Source organism: Meleagris gallopavo, chromosome 9 (genome assembly GCF_905368555.1).
Source record: "Meleagris gallopavo chromosome 9, MGAL_WU_HG_1.1, whole genome shotgun sequence".
NCBI lineage: Eukaryota > Metazoa > Chordata > Aves > Galliformes > Phasianidae > Meleagris > Meleagris gallopavo.
The window spans coordinates 11,055,439-11,080,897 of record NC_139412.1 but is presented as its reverse complement, the minus strand read 5'-3'; the positions used below and the strand labels follow the sequence as shown (position 1 = coordinate 11,080,897).

General features: G+C 45.3%; 2 protein-coding genes across 6 annotated transcripts; one reads left to right on the top strand and one right to left on the bottom strand.

Moving 5' to 3' along the window:
- Positions 1–436: 436 nt before the first annotated feature.
- On the bottom strand, positions 437–19,332 carry VAMP7 (vesicle associated membrane protein 7). 4 transcript variants are annotated; one of them, XM_085230883.1, is made up of 9 exons: positions 19,196–19,332; positions 18,431–18,531; positions 13,397–13,555; positions 10,782–10,839; positions 10,146–10,283; positions 7,076–7,166; positions 6,456–6,523; positions 4,573–4,665; positions 1,871–3,903 (listed from the first exon to the last, which is right to left on the bottom strand). In XM_085230883.1, exons 3-9 carry the CDS (start codon positions 13,540–13,542, stop codon positions 3,835–3,837), a joined length of 663 nt encoding a protein of 220 aa, XP_085087009.1. In that variant the 5' UTR covers positions 13,543–13,555; positions 18,431–18,531; positions 19,196–19,332; the 3' UTR covers positions 1,871–3,834. The 4 variants fall into 4 exon arrangements, with proteins under 4 accessions (XP_019473774.1, XP_085087009.1, XP_085087010.1 ...); XM_085230884.1 differs by having other exon boundaries at positions 18,431–18,608; positions 19,196–19,327; XM_019618229.3 differs by lacking the exons at positions 18,431–18,531; positions 19,196–19,332 and adding an exon at positions 11,072–11,169 and having other exon boundaries at positions 437–3,903; positions 13,397–13,537.
- LOC100546203 (DNA-directed RNA polymerases I and III subunit RPAC2-like) lies at positions 19,306–25,048 on the top strand. Of its 2 annotated transcripts, XM_085230887.1 has the most exons (5): positions 19,307–19,439; positions 21,688–21,785; positions 22,818–22,894; positions 23,894–23,976; positions 24,855–25,048. In XM_085230887.1, the coding sequence occupies exons 1-5, from the start codon at positions 19,401–19,403 to the stop codon at positions 24,900–24,902; spliced, it is 345 nt and encodes a 114-aa protein (XP_085087013.1). In that variant the 5' UTR covers positions 19,307–19,400; the 3' UTR covers positions 24,903–25,048. The 2 variants fall into 2 exon arrangements, with proteins under 2 accessions (XP_085087012.1, XP_085087013.1); XM_085230886.1 differs by lacking the exon at positions 24,855–25,048 and having other exon boundaries at positions 19,306–19,439; positions 23,894–24,848.
- Positions 25,049–25,459: the final 411 nt, after the last annotated feature.

Here is a 25,459-nt window from a genome sequence, read left to right as displayed (position 1 = left end):
GTTACACTATTAGCCGAATACCATAATTCCCCTGAAGCTGAAATAATTCCCTTCCACTTTAGAACAACTGCTAAACCCTGGGGGAAGGAAAAAAAACAACACATACCCCTGTAAGTCTTGAAACCAATTCCAGCTAGCGAAAGGACAAAAAGGAAGGCTCATGTAACTGCTCATAAGACATACAGATGTGACTGAGTTCTCCTTCTCCCAACACTTCCCTTCCTGTCACCTCTTAAAGTGTCTGAGATGACCATTAGTAGACAAAGAGGCTTCTCACTGCTCCATGCTAAAGCCCTGAAGGTTGCTAGCACTGTCTTGAAGCTTTTCCTTCATGCAGAAGGTTCTTAAGCACTTCTGCCTGGTGGAAGAGCTGGAAACTCACTGTATTGAGCTCACCTTTCTGTGCACTGGCACAGTAAATAAGAGACTAGCACCATTTCATTTAGACTTTTCTATTGTTTGAGAGTTTTATTATGGTCTGTACAAAGGTAGGAACACGTCTGCATTTTCCATGCAGGACATTTTTCTGCAGTCTCTGAAGTTGAGACAGCTGCTACTATTCAATCAGGTACTTAAGGAAAAGTAAAGAACGAAAGCTTTCTGAAGTAGTGGAAGTGTTTAAATATTTCAACATTGTATTCTAGTTAAATCTTATCAGGCATGTGATATTCTTTTTATGAGAGCTGCAAGACAGATGTACATATCAAACTGCTGCTGTAGACATTTCTAGACAGACCTGAGGCTAATACAGAAGCAAGCAAGAAAGTTAAGCAGGGTCTCATTCTGAGATTAGCTTCTGCTCAAAGTCATGGGCATTTTAAATATAGCCTGACACTGACAAGCACTTGAGGATGGCTCTCTTCTGAGGAAGGACAGCCCTCTGCTTTTGGTCCATAAATCAAAAGTGCTACACAGAATACTCAGCTCTGTAAATGCTACCAAACTAATGAGATGTTAATTCAGGATAAATCCCTTCATTCCCTTAGACATTTTCATACCGGGTGATTTCCTTTCATGTTCTGCCCTAGCAGCCATCATTAAGATGCAGTGTTTCTTTACCTCTAACCACGATAACTATTCACTGAACTTGAACAATTGCTGCAAGTTGAAGAGGAAATCTAACTCCCTCATGAGCCTACATCCAACACCTAACACTACAACACCTATTTAACATTCCTGAGGTAGATGAAAAGCTACTAAACTCTGTTTAACTTTTATTTTTAAACACAGAGGCTGAAGAGCAAGACAGTGAGCTTAGCAGCTGCTGCACTGAATCGGTCTGGCACAGCACAGGGACCTCTTCCAGGAAGGTAGGGTCTTCCCCACTATGACTAGAGAAAAGAAAGACTGTGCTCAGGACAGTGGGATTTCATCTTAAGTCACTGAAAATTGCCTTAAAACAATTTCTCAGATTGTAATGTAGCTTTCAAATAACACCACTACTGCCTTATCACTTCCTTTTATGTTCCCTCCACCCCTGCACATGAACTGAGCAAGCAGGCATCTCATCCCATGCATCTTTTAGCATCTCTGTCCTAGGTACTCATAGATACTGTGAGCTAAAACCAAGGAAAAACAGATTCTTCCCCTCACCATAAATACATAAATAAAGCCACTGTCAAGTCATGATAGGTTCTACCATCTGCATCAAAGCTAAGTCAAAATCCTCTCAAAGCTGAGATAACACAGCCTTTGCAGGAGCTGTGTCACAGCAGGGTTTCCCCACATGCTTTCTCAAGCAGCCACAGAGGGAGACACAAAGCTGGAAGCTGCAGCAGTGCACAGGGAGACCCACACCCCAGGTGCACACTGGTTTCCAAATAGCTCCTACATCCAGTGCCAGACAGCCTTTCACACAGCTAAGCAGATCTCCTTTCTGTACAGTAATTTTATTTACCCAGGTTAATTTTGTTTTTACACTAATGCCTCAGTGCATCCTTTAAAAGGAGAGGAAATCTTTAAAAAGTGTTTGTACATAAGACAACAAATCATAGAAATTAACACAGTAACATCAACAGTCCCTAAAACATGCACAATTGTACACTGAGCTGTAGGTGGTTGTAAGGGTAAGGAGGAGATGAAGAGCTCTCCTTCACATCCACTTCCAGGTAAGACAAAGTCTTTCTCTGCTTTACAGTGTATTAATGCAGGGTACAAACAGGCCACAGTGTTGATCAGTTGGCCCTTTCTGGCTATGAAGGTTTGATTACCATTAGTTAAGTTTTAGCCTCGAAGTCACATCCAAAGAACCATGCAAGTTTATAGGAAAGCTTTACCTGGCACCTGCTGGAAAGTGTAACACACCAGGAAAGTCACATGAAGGAGCAGCCACTGAATGTCACTGCCCTGCCTGGCAAGCCTGTGTTGCAGGGCTCAGGGAACCCATGGCACCAAGTGCTGGAGTTTAGTCACCAAACTGAGCCTCAGTTTCCTGTACCTGCACAGCTTTCATTCACTGTCAGTTCCCCAGACCAAAGCAGTGCAGCTTCCTTATCAGACCATCTGATACTTGCGCCAGATTTCAGTTGTTCCCAGGCTGCTGGCACATCCAGCCACAGTGCTGCCCTACACATTTGCTGTGCAGCACCTTCCCAAGGGTGGCCTGATGGGACAGAAACATGGTAATCACAGCTTCCAGCACCAGGCAAAGTAGTCCCTATAGGTACACACTTGATAGCAGCACATTACCAGAGTACCCAATCCTACAGTTGGTAATAAGCCTTGGAGTTTTGGTGGTGTTTTTTTTTGTGTTGTTTCTTTTTCCCCCCAGCATGAGTAGCTGTTACTACATCTGAAAGGCCTTTTCTGCTTCAGACTACAGAGAAAGGAACAATCCATTTAACTTCAACCTTCTGTCCTTCTCTGTCATTTTAGCACAAACCTTCAGAGTAGAAGCACAAGCAGCCAATATATGACACCTTATCAAGCCTGATTAATACATCAGCCTTGATCGGCTCCCATTTTCACTTTAGCAAGTGGTAATGTTAGTACTCATTTTAGTTCACCCTCAGAAGAACAGGAGAAATAACATGACAAAGAATATGCATTACTGCAACCTTAACTATACAGAACTATCTTCTTTACTGTATTATTTTAACCACAAATTAAAGGGGAAGAAGGAGAAAAAAAATGATGGTCAAGAGGAGGCATTTCAAAATGCTGAGGTGACCTATCACCCTCCTACCAACTGCTGAAAGACCACCAGGAAAAGGGAGATTTCATACAGAAGCAACACCTACATCTTACAGTGCGTAAAGCCCCAGCCCCAAAGCCATTCTTTTTGTTACTACTAATATTGCACTTGCAACCCCTACATGTTGAGCCACTACAAGAGGCCAGATGTGCAGGGAGGGGCACCTGATCTCTACGGTCTGTGGAAAATGGAAATACACCCATCTTGTGGCTCTCCCATTAGCTTGGCTCAGCCCACCTCAAACTATCCTCCAGTGTCATCCTCGTGGGTAGGACAGTTGCTAGCAGAGCTGTTCTCCACTTGCACACTCACATGAAAGTGCAAAGCTGCATGGACACATGGACAAGCATGCGTGTACCCTCCAGAGCTGGCGGTACCAGCTAGCTGAGAAGGTTGTAGGCGGGACAGAAAAGAAAAAAATCCCTTCAAGTAATTTAAAACAGCCCATTCTTGAGGTTACAGCTGCACGGAAGCAGCAACCGGCTGGGCCTGTTTGGGGTGATAAGGCAGAAAGTCTGAAGTCCTGGAGGGATGAAGAATGAGAAGGTGTCAGTAGTGAAAGATTAAGAGTTATTCTGTAGGTCACTTCTTCACACTGCTGTGATTCTCATCTCCAACTGACCAGCACCAGCTGTCTCTGGTTACTTCTGCACACAGCTTGGCCACGCAAGCCCACCGCAGGCAGCTGATACGATGATATAGATGATAACCTGGGGAAAGAAAACAAATGATTTCAATGGAGAATCCTGTCCTTCAGAAGTCAACTGGTGACGTGGCCTGGTATCAAAAGACAAGTCTGAAAACCCCAGGTTATAAGCACCCTAAAATAACTTGTCAAATGTCCTCCAGAACTTCACACTAAGACTTCTTTCTCCATGTCCATCCAGCAACAGGATGAGAATTTTCCTCCAGCAAAGTCTTCAGTGGTGACAAAGTACTTCACACACCCAATCTGAAATTATACTTCAGCATCCTCATGTTAGTGCTGTTCACATTCACTAGAGGCTGGAGGTAAGCTATTCCAAGCTAAGTAATAAGTACCAAAAGGAATAAGGCCTAGAAAGCCAATACACGTAGAGGAGCCACGAGGTCAATGCCTTAACTTTTAAGGAGTCAGCAGGGCAGGTGTTACTACAGCAAGCATCTGTAAGCTAGACAAAGTTGTCAAGAAAACATTTTCAATCACCTTGACAAGAAAAACTGCCTGCCACAATGCTCCTTTCTCCATATCTCACAGAAAACTTTAAAAACACTTGTTTTAGAGCTAAGACCATACCAAGTATGAGTTAGTGCAGGTTTGATGACAGCAGTACACTATTAGCATTTTCCAGTAGCTAAGCTTGTCTTAAGAGCTAAAGGTTATTATGCTCCATACTTACAATTGATACAATGATTATGATGATGGTAAGCTTGAGGTTCTTCATACACATGGCTCTAGCAAGGTTCCTGCTGGTAGTTTTGAAAGTGACGGACTAGAAGAGAAAGTAAAACAGCTGTTTTATTCCATTATCTACTGCAGAGAAAGCTGCATCCCAAGCAGCCAGATGAAGAGGCCCATACCCATACCACCCTACTTCCCTAATAAACCAAACCTCTGTAGTTATCTCCTCCAGATCCATTTAACTCCTGCAGTTACAATAATGCAAAGCCAAACTGGCATCAAGGGAAAGTTATCTCCTATGCTACTTTAAGGGCAAGATAAATGAAACCCAAACAACAGAAGTAATACTGAATCTAGAACCAGCTTGGGTTTGTACTTTCCAGAAGTCAGCTTGGGAAAAATTGGGCATAGGACATCATCAGGTCTGTCAGCTGCCCACAAGGTTTAGTTTACCCTGGACTACTTCTGGATGTGTTCTCCTTTGACTTGCAAGCTTTGGGGAACTGAAGTACTCAAAAAATATGTAAGTAATTATTGATCTTTGTTCTTACACTCAATATCAGTTCTACTCTAGCTACAAAAGTAACTCCTTTAATACCAGAATTTCACCCCCGTCATTTTCCGGAGCAGCTCATGCAGAGATACCTGCACACAGAAAGGCTGCAGCATCCAGACTGAGCCAACTCAGCAGCACACTCTGCTGGTTATTTTCAGGCTTTCTCCACAAAGCACCTCCCAGACTTTTCAAGCGAGACATCAAGCAGAGCTGCGTCTCTATTAATGTAATTTCAACTCAACGCTGACTTCCATGTTAAGTTACTAACCGAACTCTGGAAACACTTCTCTCACTTAACTGTGCAGTTTCTAGGTATGGAAGCAGAGTACTGGCTACTGACAACTGTCCTGGCACAGACACTGCAGCAACACCCCTCATATCTCAGCCCAGACCAGTTCTCCAGAGGTCAGGACTGCTTTGAGTACTGGCTTCTTCAGACCTCTCTGCCAAAAGGAAGACCTTGCTGCTGCTGAGAAAGATCTTTGGGTACACCACTCTGGTAGTAAAGACTCATGTGGGAGTGATAAACTGGTTCACTACTCTTGAAAACTTCAACCTGAATTTCCAAGGACTCACCAATGAGCTGTAAGACATTCAAACTAACACCACATTCCATTCATTCATTCTCTGCATTGTTTCCAACAACAAATATTCACAGTAAGCACATGTGACTTCAGACTAACTGAAGAAGGAATTCCAGTCCTTTTGTCTAAGGCATTACCTGAGCTTAGACTACTTACTGCCACCACCTGAAGTAGTGAGGTTCAAACACTCAGTGCAGGAGGACAGTATTCCCAGCTGGGTAATTGCAAGCACCTCTAGCTCATCTCTCTAAAGCATGACAATATTTTTGCCAGCTCTGAAATGTATACATATCCATCAGTCCCATACAGCACATACTGGCAATCTATAGGGTTGAGGACTGCATCTGAGGGCGCCAAAGGAATCAGGCCCCAAGCTAGGACCCACAGAAGATGCTGAATCAGGTCTAGGGATTTCCAGGGAATAGTCAGGAAAACTTCCAGGCTATATGTAGGCCACTTGACCAGACAACATATGCTTTATAGTTACATTCAGTGTGATGACTTAGTAATTTCTCACTTACTTTACCCCTTCATCCTGTTAAGGAGCTGCAAGGCTGACATGTAGCTGGTTAAACAGCCATGCGGGGGGGAAATAAGACAGGACTTGTTTCTAACACAAGGAAACGTTACTTTAAGGTGCTTTAATGTTTGTTTAATAGGGGCTTTAGATGATGCTCTTTGATGAGCAGAACAGCTGCAGGACCACTAATTCCCCATTTTAAAGTTCTTCCCCAAACTTACAGAATCCACGAGATTCTCTGTTTTATCGATCAGCAACTCCAGCTTCTCTCCTCTCTGTGCTACGAGGTCTGGAGAAAGAGAAAAATCCCAATCTGTAAGTAGAATCCCAGCACGAAAAGCTGCTTCTAATACCCAAAGCTCAGCTGAAAGCCAGGAGGAGCTCCTGGCAGTGGTTTCTGAAATGATAAATAGCCCTCAACCTTTCTGAGATTTCAAAGCAGTGGTGCTTAAGGAGCAATATCACATTCTGGCACTAAATCCACTCAATTTTGGTCAGTTCCACATCTAGGTCTTTAAGTGGTCAGATTTGTCCCAAAGTCCAACTGGACAAAATGCTGAGAAGCATTTTCCTCATAGCAGCTGCAGGAAGGCAGCAGCGACAGGGACAAAACCCAGAGCACACTGCACCTCAGTGCAAGCTGTGCAAGTTCCCACCAAGCTGTGCTCTCACCACGTCCAACACAAGTAGTGGACTGCAAACTCAGAGCTCCCCAACCCCTTTAACCATTGCTAGGAGAGGACAGCCCACCACCAGCTCCACTCTCAGTAAGTCTCCCTGCAGGATCACCATTCTGGTGGAATGGAATGCTGCATGCATGGCACAAGAACAAGCCAGATACCTATGTTTCGAACCATGATTCCTTTAAGTTCATCAACTTGGGCTTGTGTCTCTGCTACCTGGTCAGTGCCCTTGCTCTCCGAGTGGTATTTCTGTAACAAATGAACAGTCAGTGAAAACAAGGATCCTCAACATAGCACTTCACACAAAAAAGGAATCTCCTGTTCCTTACTGTGCAGGGCAGAGGACATACATTTGAGATTCCAATTTACCTGAGACATCTACAACTGTGTGAGACACCCAAATCCAATTTGTCAGCCCCTCACAGGTCACACGTGCCCACCTACTCCTGCACTGCAGCAGTTGTGCAGCAGACAAGTGCCTGCAACTTCCAGAGAATCCAGGAGTAACAGCCTCTTTAGGAAGTTAAATCACATTTGTAGCAAGGGAAGTTAACTCACTGTTCCCACTCCAGACATCCTTCTGTTGTCTTTGTAATTGATCACAGCTTTACACAATCCTCTCTACTTCTCTATAAAACATAAAGAGCCCCGTGATTACACAAGCAGGACAGAATGCATCTGTATCTGTAAGTGAGCATCAAGCAGGAGCTCCAGCAAGAGTGAAGAGGGACTGCAAAATGGAAGAACCACATGAGGTGTTTAAAATGGTCAGAGTTGCCTAACTGCTCTTCCTGTAAAGCAGACGTAAGCAGCTTTTGGGACCACAAGTGAACCTGTGGTGAGCTGGTAGGTGGGAGAAGTGCTAACCAACATCCCCAGGTTAAAAGGAGTCTCACAATGGTTTCAGAATGAAAGGAAGGGAATTGAGGTGAAATCAATATTGTCTAAGTAAGTTCTGCTATTCTGGGACTAAGTCTGCTGTCCTCAGAGGTCCTTTGAAGTCAAGCATCACCAGCCACAGCTCCTACTGTCCTGCTCCCTAGGTCACCTCCCCAAGGAACAAGTATCTCTCACAAAACTCATGGATGAACTTTTGTCTTGCTCTGAACTTGCAGCTGCCACAGTTGTATCTGAAGGCTTCACAAAGCACCTCCTAAGAAGAAGCCATCTGAACAGACCTGCTGACAGTAGTGGCCAGGACTTGTCTCTGCTGTACTTGGTGACAACCCACATGGCTTCTTAAACCCCAATCTTCTCCTGAATAAGTGTTCACTTTGCATCCATTTCTGAACACATGGGAAGCAAAAGCCTAGTGCTCTAACAGCATTCACATACTCATGTCATAACTGATGGGTATAGCACTGAAAGTAACAGTTCCTTTAAAAAATGAAAAACAAAGAAGTTTGGCTTTAGAAGAAGTTGCAGAACTGGCATGCTACCTGAGCTGGTCACTGGTTTTACTGGAAGCATGGCCTCCCTTTTCAACATTATGTGTGTGATGTGCTTGAGTAACAGCACAATCTCTGAATGTCACATGATCTCTACACTCAGCATCACACCAGTTAAACTCCTTCAGTAACTTCTGTAACCACCTTGATAGCAGTCCTGTTCTCCCACTACACAAAGCACGAGATCGTTAGGGCTCTAATCTTCAGAAGCTGGGGGAACAGCTTTCCGCCATCATTTAACTTGGATTAAGAATTATTAGATGCCTGGATTTCATCAATATGCAAAAGCTAAGGTAAGCAGCTCTACTTCATGCTTTAGAGAAATGAAAATGCTGGGATTTTTAGAGGGATAACACCACCATGGCCCTGAACACCGCCTGGCTCTTCTGATAAGGCAGAGCATTAAGCTGATTCCAGCCAAAAACTGCTTATATTTTGATGAATCATCACTTTGTGTAGTTTCTGTTTCCACACATCAAGGGCTGGTAGAGGAAAAAGCTAACTTCCTATCTGTGATAGGACTGAATATCTAATTTATTACACACAATCCAATGGGCTCTTCTGAAGACATGCTGGCTTTATTATTCATTGCTTTCTGCCTACTGCATAAGTTGAAGAACAGATTTTGCAGTGCAGGATGTGCAACCTCACGAGCTATGAATCACCTCCGTTCATCCCTGACGATACCAGCACAACTGATTCCTTTCATAACATCCAATACAACCTTCAAGAAGCAACAGCACAAGTGCACATCCTCCCTTCACCTTCCACCCCAAAACACAACTGTTACTGCTGGTGAGTGTTACAAGTTTGCTTGGTTTCTGCCCTTACACCAGTTGTGCTGCCAGGTGACCAAAGGACCTCCTCTCCTGCATCCAGAATGTCTCCAAACCTGGCATTTTTAGAAGATGAACAGGAAAAAGGAAAGCTTTGAGGGCAGCAGCCTCAGTGCTTACACATCAGCCACAGCAAAGCAGACTGAGAGCCTCCTACACATCTTGCATACAGTACCAGCTGTAGCTGTCCCAGATACAGCCTGCAAACAAGCTCTGAAAACCAAGGTTCCAAGGACATCTTCCTTTTAATTTAAGGCAGGTCTCAAAAAAAGCACCACTCGAGTTACAAAATTGTCAATTAAGAACTCTAAAAAACATGATGAACTTTAAGCAGAAGACTCTAAACAACTCTAACTTCTTTTTTTAAGTTGCTGTCTTGGGAATGGAAGTCCTTTCTGCATCCACATAAGTGATTCTGTACACAGAACCTGCCATGATCCAAGCCCAGTGTTCTTGCCTCATGAAAATGAAACAGCACCGTAAACAAATACCCTACCACACCCCAGCAGCATGCCACAGATTACCACAAAGTAAGAGGGAGAGAAGCAAGGAGCAGTTTGGAATTACTAGATACTCAAATTTTGAACCCTAGTTCAATTGAAAAAGCAGCATGCATTTATCTTGCTCATAACAGTGAGGAGATCTTGGAATGGAGAGCCAACTGGAGCTGGCTTTGAGATTTCAAATGCTATCTTTAAGATCTCATCTCAAGTTCAGCTATGCAGTGCAAATAATGAATACATCACTATTAACCCCAGCCCCTTTTGATCACAGAAGCAGTAAAGCAACTCAGCTGTAGAGAACACACAGTGAATGCAGTAAATTCCTCTGCATTCACATACAAACTCAGTGCGGTTCTTTAGGTACAAATGAAAAAATATAGGAAGACCCTGTGAGGAGAAGTTTAACTTGCCAAAGCAATCTCATTTAGCAACAGAACTCACCAGCTGTGCAGCTAAGACGCTGGAGAACTCGCTGTTCATTGCATAGGGAAGGGCTGTCTGTGCTCTTGAGCCATACGTGGTCTGAAACCTCTTCTTGATTTCATTCAGGAAGTTGAAGGCCCTGGAACGTTCAAAGTCCTAGGAGAGAACGAACAGACCACATCCAGAGCCAGTCAGATCATGAAGTGTATGCAGCATATAGCCAGTCCAAAACCCACAAATATTCATTTTTAGACAGGCACGCTGTGCATAATTCTACAGGAACTCTACAGGACTTGGCTGCTTACTCTGCGTTTTTAGCAGCAGCCAGACTCCAGACACCTTCCTGGACATCAGCTGGAAGCAGATACTACTGAAGTATATGTAGATCTAATTTTGTGTCTAATATCTTTTCCTGTGAGGAAGATGATTTTGCTTTAAATAAGAACTGAACCTCAGAGATACTTATTCACATGCATTTGAATTTCAGGCCTAGGCTTCAGAGCCGCGTTCTCACTGCCATCAGTTAAAAGCTCCAATGGAATAAAACCCATCTGCAATTAGCACCCATTATTGATTTCTCATTGACATATATACAGAAAAAGCTAAAACTCATAAAAAGCCTGTGTGTGCAATAGCTGTAACCAAAATACTTACGTCATCTGTGATGCAGAGGTATATAATCCTATCTTGGCAGATGTAATGAAACAGATAACTGCAAAGAGGGGGGAAAAAAAAACCTAAGTCATTAAAAGCTGCCACAAGAAGAAGAGAGATGACGGAGAAGATGCTGGTATCTGTGTTGAATTTAGGGGCTGGAAAAAAGAAGAGGAGCAAATTCCAGTTACCCTACAGCAAGTCACACAGATGCCAACACACTCCAGCTATCTTTGTCAGATGCCAAGCATTTATCTTCTACCAGCTACACTAAATAAGAGACAACTTACACGTAAGTAATAACTGCCATCATGCACTTTGCAGCACCTCACACTTCACAGCAACTTTGTGCTGCCAAACTTCAGTTCCATGTTCTTCCACCTACTTACTTGTGGGGAAAAAAAAAAACACCTTGACATAATAAATGGGGGTAAGATTATATCTAATCCTGCTGTCTGTATACAAGCACCCCACATATAGTGAACTTGTGAGATTATCTGCAGTTGAGTGGAGTGACAAGGAAGTTAATGCTTCAATGAACCTCATTGGTACAGTGACTTGCTTCTTTAGCCATGTTGCACAGCTTTGGGTTTTTATTGCAAAGACTACAAAACAAAAGCAGTCAAATAAGAAAATGAATTTAAGAGAACAACTATCAGGCTAAACAGGCTTGAAGCATGTGGTTGCATTCTCTTATTCACATAAAGATGCTTTGAGAGATGCTGAGTAAACAGATGCTTGTTAAATGCAACTCTGGCTAACCTGAAAGACAGTGCACACCAGTTCAAAGCCGTATCTTCCTCTCAAAGTGAAACCAAGCTGTTATTTCCAGGCCCACGAGAAAAAAAACAACATCCCATCAACTTACCTCATAGAGTATTAAATCCAACCCAGAACCAATGCAGATGGCTCACTGGCTTTAGCTGTCCTCTTTTTTTTTTTTTTTTTTTTAATTTTTAAGTGATGCTATCTACTCTCCACCACCATTTAGACCTCTTTTACAGATTCTAGAATAAAATCATTGTAATGTGTACATTGCATTGCAGTTGCCTTCTGCAGCTTTAAGGGCAGAACACAGTCTTTTTTTTTTTTTAAACAACTTAGCATAAAGCTGCTCCTTATCTACAGCTGTTGTTCCTTTTCCTAAAGGGAGAAGTAAAGCTTATTCCAACACTGCCTTTAAGTCTCCCCAGGATAGAAAAATCTTAAGGGCAGAAACAGAAGAACACTAAGAACAACTGATGCTAGAAAGCTGACTTTCCTTGGAGGTTACCTGAAAGGCCCAGAAGTTCTTAAAAATAGAACAACAACAATGACAGATTCTGACCAAAGAGGCTGTTCTTCAAATGCACAGGAAAAGCAATGTCAATAGAAAACCTGTCAGAAGAGACTTGAGCAGAGGAGACACTGATACTAGGCTCAGTGCCTGGAGTGCTCTTCTGCAGTGTGTTTGTAGCAGAAATGCTAAGTCACAGCTTGAAGCAGTGATTGAGCACCTGGTGGGAAGGCAGGGCCAATCCAGGGGAGCTCAGGTGCATGCAATGTACCTGAATGACAGGACAGGGTGGAGCCCAGGATCCACCCCTTCCCAGACTTCATTTAAGGGTTGGCAGTGGAAGTAACGATATCTTCCTCAAGATCCCTGCCTATCTGAGCTCTTCCAAGGGTCAGCAAGTTTCCTTCCTTTGTTTCTGTGTCTATAGCTGCTGCATTCGGGCCTGTTCTCACTTGCTGCAACCACAGACTTTGCCACCCCCCTATTATTGCTATACTTTCCATCACATTATAGCATTACAATGTTGAATCCTCATTAAGTCTTAAGTAGTGAGCAAACGATTATCCACTTCACAGCATGCTTTGTAGGCACAGATGCAGTGATTAATTACCTCTCAGTGTTCCCACCAAAGAACAGTGAACCTCTATCACAATTCAAGTTTTCAACTGTAAGAACACTGTGGCACTCCTGCAGCTCAGTTTTGTGAATGGTTGAACAGCACTTGAGGCAAAGGTAAAACAAAAGGAAATGACTTTGCCCTTAAAATTACAGTAGAAAATGATTCAGCACACAGAGTACTTAAAGAACAGGCACCTTCCTCTGAAAGCTCTTCCCCAGGGTCTCTTAGTACTTGCAAGGCAGGGAAGGACACAAGAAGACTACCTGATTTGTTATCTTTTGAATCTTCAGGCAGCCAAAATGGCTTTAACACAACAGCATGGACTCAAAAGGCACTCAAAAGAGAACTGAGTAACACAGAGCACTGCTAAATCGGTGTTCTCTGCAGTTCTATTGTTAATTTGCAGCACATTAACTTTTGTACTCCACATATGCAATAGAGAAGAAGCACAGTGCCAGGAGATATTGCATTCAAATGCTCTTTTTTGCCAACTGCTACCCGAGGACTGGTCAGAGATCTGCATAAGCCTTCTCTCCCAGCAACTGCATTTGTGGTACCTCAGGATGACTCTAAAAGATACTGCCTGTAAGACTTATCATCAAGCAATCAGGATGCACAACTGATCTGAGAACAACTGAATTTTGCTACATCCATTTACTGCTATCCTCATGCACGTTAGCTAGTCTCTGCTCCGATACCCAGATGGGAAACATCACTCACTTCCCATGTGAATAGGTCAGTTTGTTGTTTTCAGAAGGTATCTTCGCCAGGATCTGCTCTGTCACCTCCAGGAAGTTTCCTCCACACCAGGCATGCTTGGCAAGGATGGTTGTGCCCCTCGCCACAACAGCAAAAAGAATAGCCATGGCTTCACGCGATCTGGAAATAAAAACACCGTAAGAATTAGGTTTGTGTTATTTGACAGAAAAAAAACATTGCAGTCTCAATAACAGCTTCTCAGCCCTCAGCATAAAGGGAAGGAAGCATAAATGTAATCAACACTTCACCAATATATTGCTACTAGAAAGCTTCTCTCTTTTTCCCCCTTCAGGTTCTGTTCAGAATATCGGTAAGACCACAGTCACCTCCAAAAGAGTTGGTTTGCTTGCTTTAAACTGCTACTGCACACTGTCTTACAGTCAGTGACCCCATAATGAATTTTACCTATGTTGTTTTCACCCAGATTTCTAGCTTCTTTTTGGTTGTTTTCAATTAACCCGTCAGGTTTTTCTTGCTTCTCAGAGAGGCTGCCGGCAGCCAGCAAGCTACACACTTCAGAAAGGAAACAGTTGTCTTGCAGCTATGTAAAGAGCAGTTCCTCACAAAGACCAAGCCCACTGTCTCTGTCAGATGACTTCAGTTCAAGAGTAGTACCTTGGACTTGGTTGCTTTCAAACTCGAGCAGAAAAGCTGCTGCTTGATCAGTCACACCACGCATGTCTACTTTTTACAAAGAGACATTCACTGATGCACCAAGACTTCTATAAGAGCACACAATCTGCAGATCTCAAAGCGAGGGAGCAACATTTGCAGACTGATTATCTACAGTAACACTTTCTACAAGCCAACGTTCTTGCGTATATATCAAACCATACAGATTACAAGATGCAAGTGTTTGAGAGCCAGACTTCTGTGAAGTCAGAGGACAATCACATAAAGGGGCACACTTAACCAAGCTCAAGTATCATCAGATTGAGCTAACAACAGACCTAAGATTGAACATGCGAAACCACGTCACACCACAGCTGTGACATCTGCTTGGTTGATTCAGTACATCCATAAGCCTCTTTTCTGCTTATAGAAGACCTTTGACCCTACCAAAAAAAAGAAAAAAATACCTAATTTTCCCCTTTGCATCTAACTACCCTGATATTGCCTGATTTGTGTTGTGCATAGAAACCTCTGCATTCTGGCTGGAAAGATCACACACCAACTTCACTGCAAGCAAATAGCTCAGAGACTTCTCTAGAAATTAGGTACAACAGATTTAGCTTCAGGATCCAAAGACCTCAGGCAGAAAGACTGAATATAGGCTACTGGCAGTCAAACTTTCTACCTGTCTGGTACTGAAGGAAGTGATTGCACTGAAAGATCTGTCTGCTTTCATTTGGACTGAAGCACAAGAGATTAGAGATTACAGCAAGAAGGGAAAAGACAGATCAAGAAACACTGGGATGTTAACAAGATCATGAAGTTAAGATATCATTGCTGCACTGGGTTCACAGTTCTGCTGCCTGATAGATTCAGGCTTGGACAGCAACAGGTAATCTCCTCAGGTATAAGAGATCAAGACTGGAGAGGAAAAAAATAAACCTGGGGATTGATTCAGACAAGACACTCCTCGATTTTACTGCAGACTTTAACTTAATCACCTGGGAGCACCAGTGAGTTCAGAACCAGCACCATCTATAGGAACAGAAGGCAAAGGATTAGTTTGACAAGAGCAAAGCAAACAAAGCAGGAAGCAGAGCAGTAAACTTCCTCAAATAACACTGTTCCAGAGCATAGCACCCAGCAAAGTGCATTCTAGAAAAACTGAGTTTGTAGTGTCAATAAAGGTGAAGAGAGAACACACAGAAAGGCTCGTGCTACGCAGACAGAAGTCTTTGCAAATGCTGTTCCTGACAGGTACTGCTAAAAGGGACCAACAACTGAAGCACCAGAGCACTGCAGAGGGGCTGCAGACCCTCTCAAGTTGATCTGCTTCTTTCACTTCCTCTTGGCTTGAAATTTGCACCCTTGCACGTACCATATCAATTCTACCAGAGATACAGGGAAAGCCCCTTGACCTGCTTTGCATGGCAAGCTTCTCATTTACCCCATCTCAGAGCAAGCCCTATTTTCAGAACAAAGACAACTTGTTGCATTTACCTACTGTTCTTTCCAGGATCACTTCATTTGTCCTCACTGCGCTGCACCCAAGTACTCACCACTTGTTTCCCCTCCCATCACACTCACCTAGGTCTCTGCTTCACCTGAAGATGGCTTAGGGATTTAAACCAGATTTATATCCAGCTGACGCACAAAGATTGTCAGGAAGGAGGAGGGTGAGGGGTGTCCACACCAGCAGTCCCCTTTTACTGCTGCTGAAAGAACTGGGTGTGAAAACAGCTGTTTGCATGACTGATCACCCTCCCCTCCAAGATGGAAAGACTTAAAAATGCCAGTAGACAGAGGTAAAAAAACAAAAAACAAAAAACAAAAAACAAAACCAGCTGGGTTTGTGTTTCCTCCCTCACTTGCAGGCTCACAAATGCCCTCTAACATCAAGTCTGCCAGCGTTACAGAAAAAAAAGTCACCACATTATTTTGGATCTAAGAAGCTCTGGAGACGATCTTTGAAGGCAGAAACAAATGGTGCTTATTATGATCAATCAGTGTCAATATCCACCTGAAGACTGTGGCAGTCAGAATACAGAAAAGCAAGGCTGACACAGTTCTTCCCTACTTCACCAAGTTCAACTGGAAAGCACATCATATGACAAGCAGAGAGCCACGTCATTTGCAAAGCCATTTACAAATCTAACCACAGTATTTCCTTCCAGCATCGCTGAGCCAGCCTGCTGGATCTCATCTTGCCTAGAGTGCTTTAGAGCTGCCCCTGTACAGAAAACCCAAACCTCTCTCCAGAAAAATGCACCTAGAAAAGCCTAGGGACTGCTGAACACACAAAAACACCAATGCAAAATACCTGAGGGCACACCCAGCACTGAGATCTCTGACATCCTGCCACAAAGGACAGAAAGTGCCAGCCCAGAACATCTTCTCTTTAAGCTAGCCTCACAAATCAGCCACACAGAGGATGACAAGTAGCCACAGATTTCAGTAACATTTTGCTGACCTTGGCCTCCAAAAGCTTCTCAGCTCCTCAAAGCACACTGCTACAGACACACAATTCAGAGGGTCACAAAGTGACAGTAAGTCAAGACTCATCTATTTCCAGCTAAGCACAAGCTGAGTGAGTTACTGATCACAAGTCCTCTCTCTACAAATTTGAAGGCTTTGCTATTACTCGTGTAAGATAAGAATATTTGGACTGAATAGAAAGAGGGATTACTCAGAGTTAAGGCACAAAGGAATAAGTAACTTTCGGGAAGCTTTCTGCAGGAGCCACCACCTCCACCTGAAGAAACTAAAGCAGAAGAAAGGACAAGCCACAAAACATACCCAACGAGTTTTTAGTTTTTTCCATCCCTGTCTATACTTTGATACCTCCAGTTAAATGTTTATCAGAGACAAGAGCACCCACATGGCTGATTCTGATCTTGCAAAAAGAAATGATTAACTGCCATGCAACTGTTCTTAGTTTCTCCTGATTAAAGGAACAGCAGCTCATTCTCTTCTGACAGGGCCACAGAGAAAGAACACAAACATTTTCCCAGGAAAAAAAAAAAATTGAAAAGGTGCCCTCTCCTACACCTTAGCTTTGACTGCTTTAGCCAGAAGATGCTAACTACACAAAATACACTTTGTTCTGTTTTCTACACACGTTACAACTCTTCAGCAGGGGTCTGATCTCTTCAGCAGGTACCAGTGAGGAACAGCTGGTCACCACAACCCAAATAATTTGTGAGCAGCACAATGATTTGCAACAACATTAGCTAAAACAAGAGTTCATATAGCCATGCCAGATGAGACCCACCAGCGTACAGACATCTGCAATACTTCGTCCAGTTCAGCAAGAGAACCAGGACGGCACTGGTAGAACAGCAGGTCACAGCCAGGGACAAACAAACACAGCTAAGCCTCTTGAGCAATCAGGTGACTGACAAAAAAAATATCTAGAAACAAATCTGTTTACAGCACAGCCACTCAATGAACAGCATGAATACAAAGGAGCAGTTGCAAAACCAAGCAAAACCTCTGAATTCACAGCTCTCTGCCTGACTTTGGAGTCAGTAACCACTTACTTTGTAAGTCACATTTCCTCTGCTTTCAGCAGAATGTTTTAAGTAAAACAGATTAGCAGTGAGCATAGATTTTTCTCTCCAAACAGTGTCACATCCAATTCTATAGAAACCATTCATTACTTTTGTTACTAATAGAAATCCACTGCAAAGCCAGAAAACAGCTTTTTTTATCAGTTACAGGAGAGTCAGGAATCAAATCCATTAGAATACAATCCCTTTTGCCCCTTCATATAACCTAAAGAAAACAACTGGTTTCTAACTCAAAGATGGCTGGAAATAACTAAGTCTAAACCTTCCTAAAAGGAAGGAATCAAACTCATGCAGGGATACCAGATAGGTATCGCAAGGAAGGGCTCCAAAATAGGAAAGAGAGGGGAAGGAGGCTGCATTCCTCAGCCAGAAAACACCACAGACCCAAGGAGCTCCTTAGGCTGTGTCAGAAGCACTGGGCAGACAGTGGAGATGTACAAAGGTGATGTGAGTGTTGCACTCGTATCCCAGTGACTACTAAAGCATTGCAAGTCATGCTGCAAATTGCTGCATGCTGCTGCTTACAAGTTTTCTCCCCTGACAGTTGACAGGAAGGTAAGAAATTCCTGCAACATCTTAAAGAATGATAAATATATAGCTTCAATCTTCAATGCAGCGTTTAACATTTCAGCACTGAAGCCCCCAAGCACAGCAGATAACATTATTTTCAAGTGAGATGAAAACAACTTGTCTGTTGCTCTGACTTCACAGAAGGTGTAGAATAAGCTATTAGATGCAGCCAGCACAGCTGGAACAAGAAGTCAAGAGAGAGAAATGGTGCTTATCCTCTGTCACTCAGCAATGCTGCCCTCACCAGTCAAGGGGAACTGTTAGTCCTTCTTCTTGAACAAAACATTCACAGCCTCAGCGCTCAGAGGGACGGAGGAAGTCACTGCTTGTATTTCCAGAAATCCTCTGCACAGAAAACAAGGGGCATCACATTACTACTGGCTTTAAGTGTGAAACAAACGTAGGTGTTGCAATTCTGAAAGCTGCAATAAAAAAGATCGTTTAAATACAATGAATTCAGCAGAAAGCAGCTGAAGCTTCCCTTTAACCCTTCCTTGCCTTCTGCACGTTATTTCTTTAACTGCTATCCCAACCGTGAGCCCAGCAGCTTAGCCGGGCATTTGAAGCCCGAGGAGCACCAAGTTCGAGCAGTGCTGAGCAGAAGTTCAGCTTCCTCTCGGAGCACACAGCTTGTTTGCGGCACCTCGGCACGAACACAGCGCTGGGTGAGGTAACCCCGCTGCTCTCCCACCCCCACCTGCCGGAAGGCAACAGGACACAACGCGCAGGACGGTAAAGCAGCGAGATATCTAAGCTCTCCGCAGAGATAACGCAGCCGGGTGGGCACCCGCACACGGCTACAGCATCGTCACCCGCCCTGCGACCCCAGCCCCTAAGAACAACCGTTCATCCACCGGCACCCAACCCTTACAGCCCCCGCCATCCCCTGCCCGAAGCCCTAAAGCGGCTACCAGCCGCTTCCCACCATCTCCGGGCCGCACACGGCCGGGCCCTCACGGCCAGAGCGCAGCGAGCGGCCAACGACCCTCCCCGCCCCCACCTGCCGTACCCTGACGCCCGGGGCTCCTCAGCGGGCCTCCCTCGGGCGCGCCGGCCGCCACGGCAGGAAGTAAACGCGGGAACGAAGCCCACCGCCCGCCACTGCTCCGCCCCTCGGCCGGGCCCACTGCGAGGCGCTTCCGGCGCGGCGCCGCGGGGCATGATGGGAGCTGTAGTTCCCCGCGGGGTGTGCTGGGAGTTGTAGTCCGGCGGGCATGGCGGAGACCGGCGAGAGGAAGGCCGCGCTGGAGATGGTGAGGGCTGCGGGGCTCGGGGGTGGCGGGGAGCGGGAGCGGGGCGCGGCTCGGCCTTCACCGCAGCAATGCGGCGCCCAGAGCTGGGCGGGATCCTCAGGGCCCGCGCTTTTGAGGAGTTGGCGGCACGCGGGGCCGGGCTCAGCGTGCCGGGCCGTCCGCTCTCTGTGACAGCGGCGAGGCCCGAGGGAACGGCACGGAGCGGCGTCAGGGGCGGCCGGGGAATGGGTCTGCTCAGAGCTGCTAAAATCCAGCAGTCAGGGTCTGATTTTTCAAGCGGCGGGAAGCGAGCTCGGTGATCCCGAGCGCCTTCCAGCTCGGAGCGTTCTCTGATTGCCCGCCGCGCACGGCAGTCGCTAGGTGGCGCTGCAGCTCACAATAACGGGCCGCGGGCGGCGGGCTCTGCTGTCTTACGGAGGAGCCCTGCGCCAAGTCCTCCCCAACCGCTCGGTCCGCAGCCTTTGAACTTCTCCTTGCAGCAAGTCTCTAGCAGGAGATTTGTGGAAAATCTCAGACTTTTGCTTCGCGGCACAGACCCAACGCTGCAGGGAGTAATTGTCCTGGTTGTGTTCTGGCAGGGCAAGCGTTGGTTTTCCTCTGAAGCCTCAGACTGTGCCAGAAGTGAGATATCTGACTAGGTGGGACAGTGGATGAGAAGTGAAGTTTACGGTCCTGCTGAAGAGCTGAATTCTATCAAGGCACTCTCCACAGGAAAGGAAAGAGAGAAATAAAGTTGAAGATGAAGATGAGATGAAGCAGACAGGTTCAGCATAACATGTTCCTTATGGCTATGTGAAACAGCTGTGCTTTGGCTTTTATCTGCCAGATCAGTGCACGGGGTACTTACGCTGTGCTAAGGAGGCACAGACAGCTGAACTCATTGTGTTGCTGCTCTCTCCCACTAGCAGACCCAGCCACCATGCAGGAGATGCATCCTGTCCATTCCTCTTCTTCCTGTATACAAAAGCTCCTTGAGCTATGGAAAGGACTCTGAAGTTGGTGCTCCCAAATCTATCTGCTAAAGCTCCAAGCATCCTATTTTTCAAGTTATTTTTATGCCAATTTTGTTATTCAGATGTAAAGATTTGCTCTCAGTCAGATAAATGTCTTTTTGCGTATGCACGCTTACACCTGAGCTAAAGTGCAGCTGAATGCAGGAAGCAAAATGGGTGCCAGGCAGCCTGTAGTGCCAGGCACCTGCCTCCTAAGTTAGCCTGCTCTTATCCAAGTCTTTACTCTTAATGAATAAGAAAGTCCCTTTTGAGGACAATTTTAATAAATAGTTCTTTGCAAAGCCCGACAGTAAGAGGAACTGAGGCTAGCAGCTGTTTCTTGGAAGAAGGAGGGAAGGTGCTGGGTCCAGCAAGCAGGAGAGCAGGCAGGCTGTCTTCCAGACATCACAAGTCACACGTTGCCTTGCCATGTCAAGAGGAGGTTTTGCCTCTCTTTATTTTAATCACCAGTAACACTGCTTTGAGAGTAGATTGCAAATTGCTAGGAGGCAAGAGAGACTGGATCAGACCAACATCCTCATGTTGCTGCATCACATCTGCTCTTCTGCAACAGCTGGTGTGCGGGAACCTGCCCTGGAGTCATGCTGAACATCTGGGTGATCTCCTTTGCAGGAAGCAGACTGCATCTCCTTTCTAAGCTTCTGAGTCAGATCCCTGGGGCAGCTGTACCTGCAGGAGGAGGAAGGGGAGCATTGCTCCACATGGAGGTTATAAAACCACTGGAGCAGCTGAAGATTTGGCAAGAGGCAGGATGCAAAGAGATCAGTTCTCATCCAGTCAGGCTCTTCACTTAGCCTCGAAGTCTCTCTGCTGCTAGGAGTGGAAATGATCAGTGCCATCTGGATACACAAGGCTTTGTGGAACATGGGGAAGTATCAGGGGATCAGCAGCCCTCTAGTAGCTGAGCAATTAATTAGATGGCTCACTGGCTTTGGATGGGATCCCAAACTGAGCTTCTTAGGAAACACTGGCTAGTTTCATACTTTTTGGGTGCCTGAGCCTAAAACAGCAGAATTAGGGGATTGCTGCTAGTGTTACAGGGTTCAGTAATGAACATTTCTACATTATCCCCCAGAAACAGGCCCTGCACAGGCAGGTGCAGGTTGTTGAAAGAGAAACAAATGCAGTTTTATCAGCCTCTGGTAACTTGGGATCAGCCAGATTCTTCGCTAGCATCCTGGTCTTTATTACCACAGAAAACATTATGGCATCTCTTCTTTCCCGATTTGTGGCAGGTCCAGGCAGATGGAACAGATGGAAACTGTGTCACTTTTGTGCTGCATGATGAGGACCACACGCTTGGCAACTCCCTGCGATACATGGTCATGAAAAAGTAAGTAAAGCTCCTACAGTGTCTGGTGCTGCTAAGACCACTTGTCTCCTATTCTAGCCTTCTCTTTCATAACCTGTACCTCAGGGTGTTAGAATGAAACACGTAATCAGAAGTCACCTCCTTATATATCTGTTAGGATCTTATATCAGACACAATATCAAAGATTCCTCACCTATGACTTCTGTTCCCCAAATCAGCTGCTTTTTTCTTCTTTTTTTCTTCCTTATTGTTATCAGGACCCAGAGGGCACTTACAAGCCTTAAGGAGCCTGACAGGTTTCACCTGGAATCTCCATACCCTGCCCATTGGTTCAGGAGTCTCATTTGAGCTCACACCTTCCAGTTGTTGCCTGTATGACAGGAGCATTAGTTCCTAGCTTGGCAATAGTATTGCTTGTACTTGGCTACAGACTACACAGATCTGGTCACAGTCCTTTCTTATCATTGTAGGTCTATCTAGTGATCACTCAGTTGTGTTTAATTTGGGTTTCTTTCACTTGGCCTGTGGGTTGACTTTTTGGCCTGATCTTGGACTTGTTTTACCCCCACAGACTTACCTGATGACCTTTAGTTGATCTTGGCTACCATCTCTAGGCTTACCTTATTCTACCATTTGAGTGCCATAGGATGGGGCTGTCCTGTTGGCTGTCTTAACCTTCTTGGCTTCCAGCTTTCCATCCCTTAGGTAATAGCTAGTCCTTACTGCTCCTTGGTGGTTAATCGTGGAGGAAATTGTGTGTCTGAAATGCAGAGGATGCTGTAGTTTCTCTGACTTGCCACTGGGCAGTTGGTGGTGCTAGGAGCTTGCCAGACATATCCTTGCTTTGCAAAGCTGCAATTCAAAGGTGGAGAATGTGAATAACGTTATTCAGGCTGTTTCCTTTCAGCATACTCCTCCTGGGAGCCCCTCAGTCATTGCAGAAGAATCCTGAGCCCCAGCAGGTCTGAGACGGCCTGAAATTCTGACTTTGCTGAGATGTGCTGTGAGCAGTCTGGGCTTCCATTGCTCTTTTTCTCTCTCTCCCCACCACAGCCCTGATGTGGAGTTTTGTGGCTACTGCATCACACACCCATCTGAAAGCAAGATCAACTTCCGCATTCAGACCAGAGGTATGGATGTGTGTGTCCTCTTTGTGCCTGGCTATTTCTGTGGGATTCACCTTGCTTGTGTCAGGTTTCAGCTGTGGGTTGTGCAAACAAAGAAAAGCACTTTTCTCTCTCTTCTGTGCTAGCCATCTGCAACTTCTGTGCCCTGTTGCTTCGTTGGGGAGGCTGCTCTGAGCTTTGTGCTGTAGCCCTTCTGTTTCCCAGCTGTAAGGCTGAGCAGCATCTGCCGGCTGAGGCCTGAGGATCCCATGGCCTTGCCTGGTCCCAGGTGTCTGAGTTGGTTGGCAGCAGGCCCTGAACTGTAGTGCTGGAAGTAGAATAGATCTGCTGTTCAGTGTCAGAGCTGATCTGCCCTTAAGTCAGTGTGGTGTTTAGAAACTGTGCTGACATACCTAACTGCAACAAGATAATTCATTTTTCTTTCAACTACTCAGCTGTTTTGTAGCTTTGGACCTGAGGCTGTCTTGAAAAGCTGACTCTGTGTGCTGACCCAATGACTTGCCTCCTGAAGAGGACTTTGTCCCCTGACAATAGGTAGCAGTGACAGCTCTGAGCCTCTTGCAGTCACCTGTTCCTCCCAACACACCTCACCCTGTATGCTCTGCAGCTTTGTCTGCTGCCTAGAGAGATGCTGTTATTTCATTCCTTCCCCATGGGGCTGATCCCTTGAGCATCAAATATGTAGAAGTCAGTTCCTGGAAGCAAGTTGCTTGCTTGTGCTTGCTGACTCTTTAACTTTGTAAAAATAATTACTGCTCAGCCTGTTGGCTTTGCCAACATGGGACTAACTGCAGGGTAAGTATTTGCTGCTCCTGGGCTATAGCCTAGAGCACCTAAGCTCTGAGCTCTGGGCTTGGGCTGTTGGTGATAGGCTGGCAGGAGCCCATACGTTGCCCATGTAAGAGCCTCTCTGCAGTGTGGGAACAGCCAAGCGGGCATGCAGTGTTGAGGGAAAGGTCCCCAGCCACCTCCCATTTCACTAATTCATCTGCTTTTCTGAAGGGTCCCTTCCTGCTGTTGAGCCATTCCGCAAAGGGCTGAACGACCTGATGGGTGTTTGCCAACACGTACTCGATACCTTTGAGGTGAGACTGTTGCCTGATGAGCTGAGGGACCTTTTTGGTCAAGAGGGACTGAGAACTTTTGTCACAAAAAGCCTGATAGCTTTTTCAGGCATTCTTTGCCTGACATTGGTTTGACTGTGGTTTTCCAAGTCCTAAACCACTACTTCAGCCATTGGGGTTGGGAAGAGGAGAGGACAGGTCAGTCTTTGCAAAGCCCTGTGGGTCCTCCAGTGGAAGGTACCGGTTGGTACAGCAGAAATTCTTGATGTCCCATGAGTGTTTCTGCCTATATTTTTGCTATGGCTGGAGCATTAAGGAGCAGAAATTCCTGCAGGTAACGGAGGAAGGAGTTCTCAAACTTCCTGTCTTTTAACTTAAATGGGAATACCTCTGAACTTCTTGCTTCCACATGAGAAGTGTCAGAACACTCACTGCAGCCTGAGCTGTAGGTTCCTTGTAGCCAATCTGTGGACTGCCCAGTTCTGAGTGCTGTCTCTAGGACATACATTTCAGCAGGAGAGTGGCCAAGAGCTGGAGCTGGGGGTGGAGAGCAGACTCATGGTACTGGAGACTAAGCTGCTGAGCATGTCCTCCCATAGCATACTTGGTTGGCTTCTCTCACTATTTCCTCAACGCGTCGACCAGGATCAGTCCAGAGCTTGCACAAAGTCTTTAGGGCTTACCCCTGCAGCTGGACACGGCAGGCATGGCCTGACTTCCTTTGTATTGTGGTGACTAAAGGCTCAGTCTCTTTTGGAAGTTCTTGGAGCATTTTGTGGTCCCTCAACTGTTCCAGGATTTGGATGGAGAAGTCACAGCACAAACTGATGTGGTGATACTGGTGGGTGAATCGCTCAGATATATTGCTGTTAACATTTGTCCTTTGCTCTTGCCTGCAGAAGAGCATGAGAAAATACAGGGCCCAGAGGGAGGAAGAGATGCAGTAGCATTTGGAAATGGTGGTCCTCGTGGATGTTTGTATCGTTCATGTATTGAATTCCCCGTGTCAAGAGTATTTTGGCTTTGTTTTTTTTTATAACTACTTTGATGTGTGTATTTTCTCTAGTAATAAAGTATATGAAGTTGGATGCTGCAGAGGTGTTGCTGTTTTCAGCTCATGCAGGTAAAGAAAACGATGCTGCAAGGCAGCTCTTTTCACACTTCCATTTTATTTCTTCCCGTCTTCAAATGTTGCTGTTTTCTGCCCAGGATGTTCAGATCTCTTATGGTGGTGAAGATAATCTGGTGCACAGAGCTGGTCTGCTCCAGCATACAAGGGGAATAAAGGTGTTCAGTGCAGTGTAAAATCAGGCTTTGAGAGAGGCTATAGCCTCTTCTGATCTAAATCCTTCTGTTACTGGCCCCAAGGCCAAATGCCTCTTGGACAGTGACAGTCACGGGACATCAGCCACCTTGCTAGTAGGCCTATTTCAGTGTTTCTTTACCTTGAGGGTGGTCAAATTTTCCTCGTATCTAGTCTGAAACCCCCCTGACAAATCCTTCT